The sequence below is a fragment of the Colletotrichum acutatum genome (assembly GCF_030867785.1).
Source record: "Colletotrichum acutatum strain CBS 112980 chromosome Unknown BDZ83scaffold_1, whole genome shotgun sequence".
NCBI lineage: Eukaryota > Fungi > Ascomycota > Sordariomycetes > Glomerellales > Glomerellaceae > Colletotrichum > Colletotrichum acutatum.
The window spans coordinates 136,687-148,955 of NW_026848995.1; the positions used below are offsets into that span (position 1 = coordinate 136,687).

Consider the following 12,269-nt stretch of genomic DNA (forward strand, 5'->3'; position numbering starts at 1 on the left):
ACCAAAGCAACTAGTTGTGTGCGTCATCCACCGAGAGTTTGAAATTGCAACAAACTTGTGCAAGAAAAATATAACCCCAAGCCTAAATCATCCCCTTGTAAAAAGGCCGCGTGGTATACAGAACATACCACTTCAGCAAAGTAGAAAGAAAAGTTCATGAAGCGTCGTAAGTTGTTCTTCACCAACAACCACTCCTCCCCATTTGGTCAGCCGCATACAAAAAGGACCATGTCCTATACTGTGACCTTAAACTCCAAGGTTTTAGGCGCCGAAGGAGCTCGCCTCGTCCGAATTGGGGTAGAAGAAGGCAACCACAGCGATAATGATGTATGTTGCACACAATAAAGCACCCTCGAGGTAGTTACTCCTTCCGTCGAGTACCAGGAAGTTGACAATGAAAGCTGAAACGAACAGGCAGACCGTCTCGAACAGTGTGAAGTACAACGACATGTCGCGATCCATGGCCCAACCGATGATGACGACAATGGGCGTGATGAACAGAGCGATCTGGATGGAACTACCGACGGCAACACCAATGGCCAAGTCCATCTTGTTCTTCATAGCGACAGTGACGGCAGTAACGTGCTCTGCTGCGTTGCCAACAATGGGGAGGATGATGAGACCGATGAAGATCTCGCCAAGAGGACTCGTCTTGACAACCTCGTTAATGGAGTCGACGAGAAACTCGGCGCAGACGGCGACAAGGGCGGTGGAGAAGAGCAGGAGCAGGACGGCTGCAGTGCGGGACAAGTGATCGTTATCGGCAGTCTCGTCCTTAGCACTAAGGCCGCTATTGACAGTGGCAACGCCAGGGATCTGGGCGGGGAAAACTCCTCCGGGGGCGCGGACGTTTCCATACTGGTTCAGACGGTCGGGCAAAGAGTTGGTGCGGCGGATACCGAAGCGGACCCGGGGAACTGGACCGGCCGGGGCAGCGGGACCCGCCGATGGGGTCTCGTCGGGCGTGGTAAAGACAGCGGGGGCGAAGTTCTTAATCGACAGCCCGCGAAGGCCAGACACCGGGCGAGTCTTGGGGGCTTGAGTAGTATCGATTGGCTCTGAGGGACCAGCAGGCTGATCGGCAAAGTCCAGGCGGCGAGGTTCACCAGCTTGAGTGTTGCTAGTCAAAGGCTCATGGCCTTCAACATCGACAAGGTTGTTCCGGGAGGATTTCTTGGACTTCTTCTGGTGCTTGTGATGACGTCTGCGATGTTTTCTGTGCTTGCGAGACCTGTCTTCCTCAACAGCCTCATCGCTACCGACAGAGTTGAAGCGAGGGATGGCTGGACGACTGGCGGATCCTTCGGAGCCGTGAGCTGTACCGATAGAGGAATTACGGGTTCGGGGGAGACCGTCAGTGTTGACAGAAACCACGCTAGACTTGCGCCTTCTACCGGCGCGCATGACCTTTCTCATCGTCTTGCGTACAGTACCTCCAGAGCTGTCGGAGCCGTCTGAATCGGAATCGGAGTCGGAGCTGTCCTCAGAACTGGAAGAGTCGAAGAACCCAATGGCCGGACCAGGGGCGGACTCAGCGTCCACGATGTGTTGCGGTGTAGACTCGTACATGTAGGCATGAGACTTCAACTGGAACAGGAGATACAAAATGTACACCAACAGAAGGACCTGGATGAAGTTAGTCATCGTTACCTGGGTAATATATCATACAATACTCACCACACTGGTACCACGGCTGATCTTGAGGGTCTCATCCTCGGCCTTGAAGGTGTTTTGGAACGAAGCGTGGAAAGCAGTCTGGGTGACTGATTAGTTTCATGATAGGCTGCTGCGTGGCTCCAGCAAACTCACAGGAAGCACCAAACTGATAACACTCAAGCTAAGCAGACAAGCACTCATCTGCGTGACGGTGCTGTTGTAAATCTAAGACTGTATCAGTACAACACTCTTTTCGTCAAGCAGAGCCAATTCAACTCACCTGCTCTCGGAAACGCAGGCCACCGAGGAAGAAGCACATGCCCAAAATGAGCAACAGGTTGGCCAAAATAGAGCCTAGAAGGGATGCCTGGACAATGCGAATTTCATCCTGGATCAGAGTCAGCTGGCAAGCTCGCTGGTATTGCGTATTGGAGTGTCATACCTTGACAAGCGCGATGCTGAAGAGCCACAAGAGATGTACATGTCAGCAAAACTCAATAAAGTATACGCTGAAAAATAACACAACCGATGTGTAGGCTGCGATTTCACGTTGGAAGAAGAAAACTGCATGATTTGGGACTTGATTGATGTGATGGGGTCTTTTGGTGTAGACTTCTCGTCTCTCTCTCGTCTTTGTCACCCGCAGAAGGGTAGGAACATACATGCTGGATTGGAAAAATAAGCATTAGCCAAGACTGCGCCAAGACATTCAGAGGGTTGTAAGGTTCGAGATATTCAGGGCCAAGATCCAGTGAGCGGCTTGGCCAAGACAGGTGCCAAGACAAGCCGCAATTCATTTGGATCTTTGGGATTCCCCACCGCGAGCCTCTCCAAAACTACCTCGTAAAGTGGTTTGGGGGGAGGAATGGCAATAGAGGGTGGGCAGAACTTACAAGATAATCAACTCGACGGCATTGCCGAAAGTCACGTTCAAGAGGGCGCCAATGGTGTCACCTAGCTTGCTGGCGACGGACTCGGTGGCGTGGCTGAGCAGGCCGGCGAGTGGAATAATGGCGATGGCATTCATTGCGAAGACGATGCCGGGGCTCACACCGAGGGCTTTTGTAATGATGCCGACGGGGACGAAAACGAGGAGCACGTTGACCCAGCTGTGGAATAGGATCATCTTACACGTGAGGTAGAAGCGAGCAAAGACGCCAGATTTCTGCTTCTGTTCGGGAGTTTTGTTTTTCTTCAAAGCACCCTCCTCATCTACGACAGCCCCCTGCCTCGAAGTTTTCGAAGATATAGCGACATCCTCGAGGTCGCGGGGACTTGATTTTTCATTGATGTCGTCCGGGTATGTGAGGGTGAGGTTGTTGCTCGCAGAGGAGCTGGTGATGTGAGAGGAGACGCCGTTGGCGACGCCATTACTGCTATTGGTAGTGGAAGCCGTCGTGTCGAACGTGTTGTTGCGCTGGGTAGCGGGAAGAGAAGACTTGCTGGACAAGTCTATTGAGTCGGTGACTATATTTGCCGAATTGCCGTGGGATCGGTTCGAGGAGCTGCGACGGACGCCATGCGCTGATCCTGCTGCGCCAGAGCGTATGGTGTCTATATTGGGGGGATCAGAGGAGGCTTTCTTCATCGAAATAGATGACCGGACACTCGTGTCTCGGCTGGAGCGCGGGTTTCTTTGGGGAAGAGTAGAGTGTTTTTTTGGCGATGGCACACAATGAAGTTTCTTGGAGACACAAAAGTGAAGACAAGCTTCGAGAGGAGAATAAGTACGGACAAGGAGAGAAGAAGACTAGAAGGGGAATGTGGTCGGACGGCGACAGATGAGGGATGCTTTAAAGGTCGAATCGACTAAGAGATAGACATGGGGGGGATAAGGTAGAGGCAACGTCCCCGGGCAGGCGACAGACACGGACCGGGAAGAGACGTACCCTTTCATTAGCTCTGGCGTAGTTGCGTAAGTACGTACTCCGTAGACACCGATACCTTACCTTACCTTAGGAGAGGGAAGGTAGCACGGGTGACGGTAGGTGCAATGGAACCTTGCCGCGGCGAGCAAGCAGGTACCTCCGAGACGTTGGGACGGCGGGAACGGGGAAGTGTACCGCTGCAAGGACGCTCTTGCACCTTCCATCCTCTCTGGTCTTGAGATAGTTACGTATTCACCGTCTCTGTCTCTCTGATACGCAAAACAAGCAGGCATGGCAGGGCCCGCTGGGAAACAAGCAAAGCAGGGACTCCCTGTCACCGCGCCTGGCTGGTCTGGGGCCAATCGCCTTGGTGCAAAATGTCTTGGGTGGATGAACCGTGAATCAGCCAGATCCAGTAAGAGGCCGCTGGTCATGTGCCTCAGGCTGGTGTGGCGCGCCCACAATTTCTCCATCTCCCAAGGTCACCATGGTCACTAAGCCTCAGCTTTTTCCCCCATTGCCTCTTTGTCTATCCCACTCCTGATACTTCGTCATCCCCAGCTTCTCTTCTCATTTGTTGCTATTTGCATCGTCGTCTCCTGTTTTCTGAGAAACTGGACCTCTTGGGATCTGCGATCATCACTGCGGGACACATCCAGACCAGAGTCATTGGTTGGACGAGCAGCGAGCACGAGCACAGCTTCAAACAGAGACAATCCAGCACATCCGCATCCACATCACATCAGAGTTCTGGCCCCGGGGTTGTACCAATGAACCAAGCTTTTGCCATGCAAATGGGTACGTGCCTCGTCCCCTTGGCCTTCTTGGCTACACTGCAAAATACGACACCATTTCTGTACCGAGGACGTACTCCGTAGTACGGGGTCTGGAATCTGGATCCAGAAATCCTGAAATCCAGATGCATGCACATGCTGTCACTGCTCTTCCATCATCATCATCGTTACCATCGCCCGCAGGTCCAGGTCCAACATAGCAACAATGATATCACACCTCATCAACTCGCTGCAGGGAAAGGAGGCCTCTGCCCTATCGGACCTCGCCATTTTGCCTCCCCCAAGTCCCGTCCCTCCCTCGGTCAATCGGTCAGGACCGGTCTCTAGTTGTAGACTCCCGCTCTCAACAAAGGGCCACAACAACCACCGCCCATCCTCCGCCTCACCAGCAACCTCGAACCCATTGGCTCCGTTGAGCCACAGTGGATACACACTAATAAGCATTAACCTACACGCAGGGATGGAGGGGCAGGGGACTCGACTAACACTTGACGGAAAGTGGGATGGGATGGGATTCCTCTTCCAATCTTCCTCCCTCACCCTCTGGCTCTCCTAGGTACTAACAAAGTCTCCTGCCAGTGGAGGGCCACCCTCTCCCTCCGCTCCGCCCGGACAGGCCAGCTGAGCCTCACAGAATGACAGAGTTGCACTCGCAAATATTCGCGTCCAATCTCGCAATCTCCTCGCCGCCTCCCATGCCAAACCCTCCTCCCAATCCTCCACTGTACTCCGTACTCAGGCTAGGTCCCCAGGAGAGGTGGACAAGCACTTTCCATAGTCAAGTTCAATGCGACTACAGCCTTCAAGCACTTTACAACAGCAGTTTCTGATGAATTAACCTACGCCACATTGACACACACCGTCCAATGAACCAGAAACTAGCATTGTTCGAGGGCCGAAGTTCAACGGCCGAAATGGGGCATTCTACCGGATGGAGATCAAGCAAACAACCTTCTCGCTCGAGCCTCACCTCCATTGATTCTTCACACACTTCTCTCTCTCTTCGGTGTATCGTACCCTGTGCTCTACTCAGAAACCGAGCCACGGCGGACTCTTGGACTTTTGGACTCTCCTTCTTTGCTCTTGCTCTCTGGATCCCCGGCTCAACTCGCAACGTGCGCCAAGCATCGCCAAGGACACCGATTACAGATGATGGATTCCGTGGTAGAGACAATCCCGAAACATGAACCGGATTCCGGACCCCATCTTTCTTGCTTTTCAGATCATGCAGTCGCGCATTTTGCGTTTCTCGTACTCCTCGCCCTCGTTGTAGATAAAACTGTAAGAAGCCTCATCAAAGGGGATCAAGAAGAAGCTGTGGCGGGCGGTCGACCCCGCGTGCCATTATCGAGAAGTTACAAACTGGCTGGGGAATTTCACAGTGGCACAATTCAAGATATGGATAATCCATAACTTTGATGTCCCAAAACTCTGGAGCCAGCCGGCCTGCCGCCTTTCCTGCCAAACCTGCCTTATCAATCAGTCGGGGATCACCCTCGCACCTCAGTGGCTAGCACCTCTCTCAACGACACACGTGGTCCAGGTGCCTATACGCGAGACGATCCTCCTCCGCTCCAGCGTAGCAGACTGCAGAGTTGCATTCCGCCCGGCTATACACTCCTCTTGCGAAGTCGAGAACGGAGCAACTTGATCCAACAATCACCTTGCTTACATATTCTTTGGCATATACCGCTGTCGACCCTTCGCAAGGATCCAAGCAGTGGATAAACCGTTGCAAGAGTCATGAGTCCATGACCGCTCCATCAAAGGGCACCAAACGGTCAAGGGCCGTTGCAAAAGCTGGCGCTCGGGGCTTCAAAGAGCGCACGGGGAACCGCTCCCAAACTCCCCAAAGCTTTCTCTTTACCCCCGGCCGATTTGACGAACATTCTGATTGTCCCTGCTCATCGCCTTACTTTTTTTGCATTTTCAAAAGGTTCCCGGCACTTTTCGTTTCCATCCAATGCCCCCTCCCTCCCTTCCGCTGTACCTTCCCTTCCCTCCCTTCTCTCGTCGAACCTAGTTCCTCTCCCCTACCGGCTAGACCGTTTCTCTTCCCGTTTGTCACAACCTAATTTCGACAACTGGAAACAACAACAGCACGATACTTTTTAATTCTGCCCTTGTTTCTTCTTTTTACCGCTCCAGAAGGCTCAATGCGTATAACGTGTATTCCCGTGCTTTCTACTACCAGAGAAGAGAGAAACACAGGCCCGTTGAAATTCAAAAGAAGCTGATAAGACTCCTCACAACCAGTTATGCGTACGAACGCCGAGACGCGTCATCCAGAACTACCAATCTACATCTTATGTTTGCTTACTCAAGGGCTTTTCATTTTTGGTCGTTGCGCCGAACGAACAGGGGTTCGTTCAAACGAAATTCAAGCTTCCCACCTGCGTCTTCTGCTGAATGCCGGCCGACCAATCCTACATCATCTCTTAATTACCTGCCAGCCTGGGAGGCTAGGTAGGAGTGTATGGATATTTCATCGATGGTTTTGGATAGTGATGTACGGAGTACGTATACTATCGAAGCGGGCTGTTTTCCCTCTCGTAAGCCAATAGGAGCGCCATACGGAGTAGATGGTATACCAAGCCGGCCGACACGTGCCGAGCGTGACGTCAAATTTTCTTGGGAGGCTTGTTGACGTTTGTGGCACCGGCTCATTGGCGGGTGGTGGCTGTGCTCCTGTGTCCCATACGGAGCATAGATTCGACCAGTGTCCTAGTACCCGTCGTGATCGCTGCGCCACGAACAGCCACACTTATCTAAGGTCCTGCACTACCGCGTAGGTGATGCCGTGACTGGACGTCCACATTACACGACTCCATAGACCAAAGTGGGCCGTTTGCGAGCGTCCAGACTCCAGACTCCAGCGTCGGAGCGTCCTTTGCCGTCGAAGCGTCGCGTCGAAAGGATGAGTGACAGTCGCACGAATTGGATGAGTGTCACAGGGTATGCGTAATGACAATATGGAATTTGGAACCCTCTGGTACTTCATAGAAGCGCGGAAGCCAAGAAAAGCAGAAATCAGGAGCCCAGAAAAGCAAGGCAAAATCATCCGGGCTTTCGAGACCTCGAACCGTTCCCCTTGGCCACCGCCAAGACCAAGAAACTCGTCTTGCGGTCCCATCCCGTCATTCAGCGCGGCAGATCCGACGAGTGTAGTTGCGAACTTGCGGGCTCCTTGCCTTTGTAGGAAATGATACATTTTTACTACTTATTCCCTATCACTCGGTGGAAGGATTATAGATGCCCGCGGGATCTTGGTCTTCCCTAGCGTCTACGTGCCTTCTTCTAAACCTGCCCACTTCTCACGTAGACTCATTTGATCAAGGGGTTACGCTTCACTCCACCATATTCAGTATCTTCACACCTCACAGGAGACTGACTGAACGTTGCCATACAATGTAGCTTCAATATGCTTCCACACTAAACACTGCACATCCGCAGCCAGCCAGTCGATGCCAGGCACTCACTCACTCACTCACTCACTCACTACCGTATTCAACTTTCATCACACGATAACGTCAACAACTCAAACGTCGGTTCTTCTCTCTCTCTTCTCTCTTCGAATTTCTCTCTCTCACTCTACTTCTGTATTCCCATACGCCTTTGCCGCCGCCAGCAACCCTAATCGATTGCCGACGTGATGCCATCAAATTAGAGGGAAAATGAACAAGTTGAACCAACCAGAAAAAGAAAAAAGGCCCATTTCCGAAAAAGGGGCGAGGGAAGAAAAACCACCAAGCCTTCTCTGTATCTGAACAACCACCATCCCATGAACCAACGCAATAAACACCACCAAACTTCCCTGATTACACGAGAGAGGACTGCGGAAGAAAAGAAAAAAAAAAAACTCCTCTCAGCATTCTATGCCAGTTCGCCAACGATGCAGCAGGCCATCAACTTCCACTAACGATGCCAAGCGACCAACGTGTCCTGCTGGCTGGTATTCACACATTAAAACCTCAAAAGACGAGGCGCGCACCGTCCTATAGACAACGTCTTCACCGCTCAACTGGGCGCGACGGGGACAGACTCATTTGTGATGACCGGGGCCCGCACAAGGGCCGCGATCCTGAACCGGTAGATGGCGAGCAGTCAAGGGCTTCGAGAGAGTTCTACCTGTCGTCGCCACCTCTCGCTTTGCCGCGCCTCCGGAAGAAGTCCATAACTCTCTTGGCGGCTCCGCTGCTGCCTTGATGGCCACCGTACTCTGCGCTCTCGAATCTCTTATTCTTCTGTAGCACGCCAGACCGGCCATTCCCGCGGGACGAGCCAAATTGCTGTCCGTCGTAACCCTCAGACTCGGAGTGTCCGCTGGCATTGTATGGAGCACCAGTGTGTCTCCGGTTTTGAGCGTTCTCGAATGAAGACTCCGATCCGGTGTTCAGGCCAGTACCCTGCTGCATGTAGGCGGGTACTGCACTGGGCTGCCCAATTGGGCCCACGTGCTGTTGTTGCTGCTGCTGCTGCTGCTGGTAGCCTTGCTGCTGTTGTTGATCTTGCCACTCTTGACGCGACAACTGGGGAGCAGAGCTAGAGCCTGGCGGCTGTCGGTAACCCTGGTCATAACCACCATCATAGCCTCGAGACTGTCCCCGTGAGTCCACGTATCTTCCATGCTCGTCAACTTCAGGGGGGTCTTGGATGGGAAGGTCGGGCTGAGACTGAGGCTCAGACGGCGGGCGATCGTAGTCTCTGCCAATGCCGATAGCCTTCAGCGAGAATGATTGCGGGATCAACGAGAATCGCCTGTTCTGCTTCTCGTGGGAAGTCTGGGAGCCAGCGATGCTACCGCTGCGTTTCTTTCCAAGACCCAAAGAGAAGGATCGCCGTGAGGCTCTCGAGTCTATCGAAGGGCGGGGCTGACCTTCAGCAGGCATGTTGTTAGGCATGCTGACTGGAGGGTACTTCCGGCTCTTGTCTGCGATCTGAGATTCAGGTCTCTTGCGGTTCTTACCCCCAAAGATCGACCCGTTCCGACCCAGGAGAGAGCCGATGGTGTTGGAACGCTTGTGCCCATGGCCTCTACCATCGCTTGACTGAGGAGGTGTCTGGCTTTGGGCGACTTGTTGTTCTGGGGCGAAACCGGCAACCTTGGCAAACTTTGGCGGTATGCTGACGCTGGGCCGTCCCATAGCCTGGGAGTCCTGGGTAGTGGGTTGTTGAATCCTTCCATGAGCATTAGTACCTGCGACGGCCGGGGGGATTGGTTGGCCGTACGATCCACGAGCTCCGGCTCCCAGTCCCATTGAGCCTGATGCCATTGAGCCGCCTGTTTGAGGTCTTCCAGAAGCCTGTGCACCTGATCCTGAAGGTGTGAACGCGTTATCAGAGGTCGTACGGGCGTCACGAGTCGGTCTCGAGGGTGCGGCTGCCGTGTTGCGGTGGGCACTGGGAGGGCGCGTGCCTTGTCGGCTCGCTCTGTACGAATCTCTCGAGACAGGGGGATCTCTAGGGAGGGGTTTTTCCTGGGAGTTTTGGTTCTCCGCAATCTCCACAGGACCTTGGCTGCTGGAACGCGCCCTCGACTTACTTCCTGCGGCAGCAGCCTCTCCTCTTTGTGTCTGTGTCGTCGGAGCCACGTACTCGACCTGCACCGTACGACGTTTATTATCTTTGTGCGCCTTAGCAATAGCTGCTGCCTCGGCGTCGGCGTCGATCTTGGCGTGTTTGCTGGCGAGACCTCCAACCGATGTCGGGGTGTTGGCTTTCGTCTTGGAGGATTCGCGAACCGAGGCGCTTCGTCCGATGCCAGATGCCTCTGCGAAGTCGTCGTCTTCCGAGGGCACCGTTGTGTTCTGGATCTGGTTGGGTGTGGTGGTGCTACTAGTAATGAACTCCACGACATGAGCGTACTCGCTCAACCAGCTATGACGAGCAACCTCGAACAAGTCTGCTCTTTTCCGGGGGTTGGGGACAAGGATTCGCCTAAGAAGGTCGCGAGCATGAGGAGTGACGTATTCCGGGAAGGTCAGAGGCGTATTGACGATGTACTTGTAAAGAAGGTTGATGTTGTCGCCTTCGGGGTTCGCTGGATCGTCATCGAAGGGAAGGTAGCCAGCCAACATCGCGTACTAAACTCTGGTCAGCTTCTACAACGGTATTCCGCTAGGAAATTCGCCACTTACCAAGATTACGCCGCAACTCCATACATCAACCTTGCGGCCGGTGTATAGAGAATCGCTCACAACAAGCTCTGGCGCAGCGTAGCAGGGACTGCCGCAACTAGTCTGCATCAAATCGCCCTTCCTTGTGCCATTGGTCTTGACTCTATCCAGTCCCAATTTCTTAACAAAGTCACGGTCGCTGAGGTTGAGTTCCTCCTCTTCGGAAAGCTCTTCCTCAGCATCAAAGGTGTTGGCGAAGCCAAAATCAGTGATGATTATGTTGCGGTTCCGGTCCAAAAGCAAGTTCTCCAGCTTGAGATCTCTGTGAACGATGCCCTTCTTGTGCAAGTAGCCGACACCAGAAACTAGCTGAGCGAATAGCCTTCGCGCGGCATTGTCCTTCAGATAGCGATGGTTCAGGATGTAGTCGAATAGCTCACCACCAGAGGCGTATTCAAGAATGATACCAATGTGCCTCTCGGTTTCGACCATCTCGTGAAGGCGAACGATATTTGGGTGAGAGATACCCCGGAGGATCGCAATCTCGCGATAGATCTTGGCCAACCTGGAGGGGTTGTTGCCGACACTATCCCGCTTGATCAACTTGATGGCGACCTGGTAATGAACTGTGAGCAAGAATCTCGAGGCATGTCACTGGGTCATTAACTTACTTGCACATTGTTATCGTTTTTCCAGCCAAGCTTTACTTTTCCAAACTCGCCCTCGCCGATGGTGTTTCCAAGAACGTAGTCGCCAAATCTGACCACCTTCTCGCGCTTCCCGGAATGGTCATGACGGCTTCTACCTCCACGTCTGCCGTCATCATGCTCGGACATACCGATCGGGGGAGGTGCGGCGTCATCATGTGATGACCCTATGCGAGTAGACTGAGCTTCTGCTAGTCGCTCCTTCTCGCGAGCGATGTCTACTTCGGGCTGAGAGACCACCATTCGATTGAGAACCTCGCTTGCTTCGCGCGTGGGCTGCTTTGGTGATGCTGTTGTCTGAGGTGCATGTGATCGTACGGGAATCACCGTCGGCTGGCTCCCAGGTCGGTTGCCGCTCGATCGATGGGGAGAATCAGGAGGCATTTGTTGATGCGATCTTCTGCTGCGTGAAGCAGAACCGTCGTCGGAGTAGGTATAATCGACATTACCATTCGTTCCGTCTGCTTGACCGCGTCGCGGTGACGATGCCGCCTTCTCTGCAGCGTGATCGCGTCTTTTCGTGGTGGTCGTAGTGGTAGTAGCGCCCGAGTAATTCGTCGAGGACGTTCGAGGGGGGGCGACTGGTGGCATGTTTCTTCGTTGTTCGGAGGATGAGGATTGGTAGTCTGGGGAAGAGGGCGCGACGGCGACGGGGCTGGCGGGGACAACTCGGGACGTCATGGGCGAAGTTGGGTCCTCAGTGTTTACAGACGCGCCGTTTCCGCTCGGTCGGCTCGGAGGGCGTTGTGACGATGCAGGAGAGGCAAAGTTGTGTTGCAAATTGGCATTGTACGCCTCGCGAGATGGTGAAGAGTGGTTCGACGTGTACTGCCGGCTACTCGGTGAGGCTGCGACCAAAGGCGGTGATGCCAAAGCTGATGTGTGATGGACAGGCTGCAAAGCGGCCGAGGACATGCTTTTGCGACAGTGGAAACGCAAGCGCGCAAGGAAATAGAGTTCGACTGGTCGGCGGACCTAGTCTGGCGTGTTTTGGTCCCGCGATTGTCGCTAAGATGTCGGTCTGCGATGTTGGTGCGTTTTGGAAGGGGTCAAGGGAGGCTGGTATGTTGGCGGAGAATTGGGAAGCGAGGAAGAGGTCCGTAAGCGAATGCTGTTCAGCGAGGTAGA

At 53.6% G+C, this 12,269-nt stretch overlaps 2 protein-coding genes across 2 annotated transcripts; both read right to left on the minus strand.

Annotated features, from left to right (window-relative positions):
* Nucleotides 1–144: 144 nt before the first annotated feature.
* On the minus strand, nt 145–2,173 carry BDZ83DRAFT_935 (Sodium/calcium exchanger protein-domain-containing protein). The gene is made up of 5 exons (XM_060516016.1): nt 2,099–2,173; nt 1,937–2,044; nt 1,810–1,881; nt 1,678–1,755; nt 145–1,626 (listed from the first exon to the last, which is right to left on the minus strand). The coding sequence occupies exons 2-5, from the start codon at nt 1,973–1,975 to the stop codon at nt 262–264; spliced, it is 1,554 nt and encodes a 517-aa protein (XP_060371751.1). The 5' UTR covers nt 1,976–2,044; nt 2,099–2,173; the 3' UTR covers nt 145–261.
* Nucleotides 2,174–8,442: 6,269 nt separating this feature from the next.
* BDZ83DRAFT_564119 (uncharacterized protein) lies at nt 8,443–12,056 on the minus strand (the record flags this gene model as incomplete). The annotated part of the gene is made up of 3 exons (XM_060503611.1): nt 8,443–10,401; nt 10,456–11,049; nt 11,106–12,056. The coding sequence occupies 3 exons, from the start codon at nt 12,054–12,056 to the stop codon at nt 8,443–8,445; spliced, it is 3,504 nt and encodes a 1,167-aa protein (XP_060371752.1).
* Nucleotides 12,057–12,269: the final 213 nt, after the last annotated feature.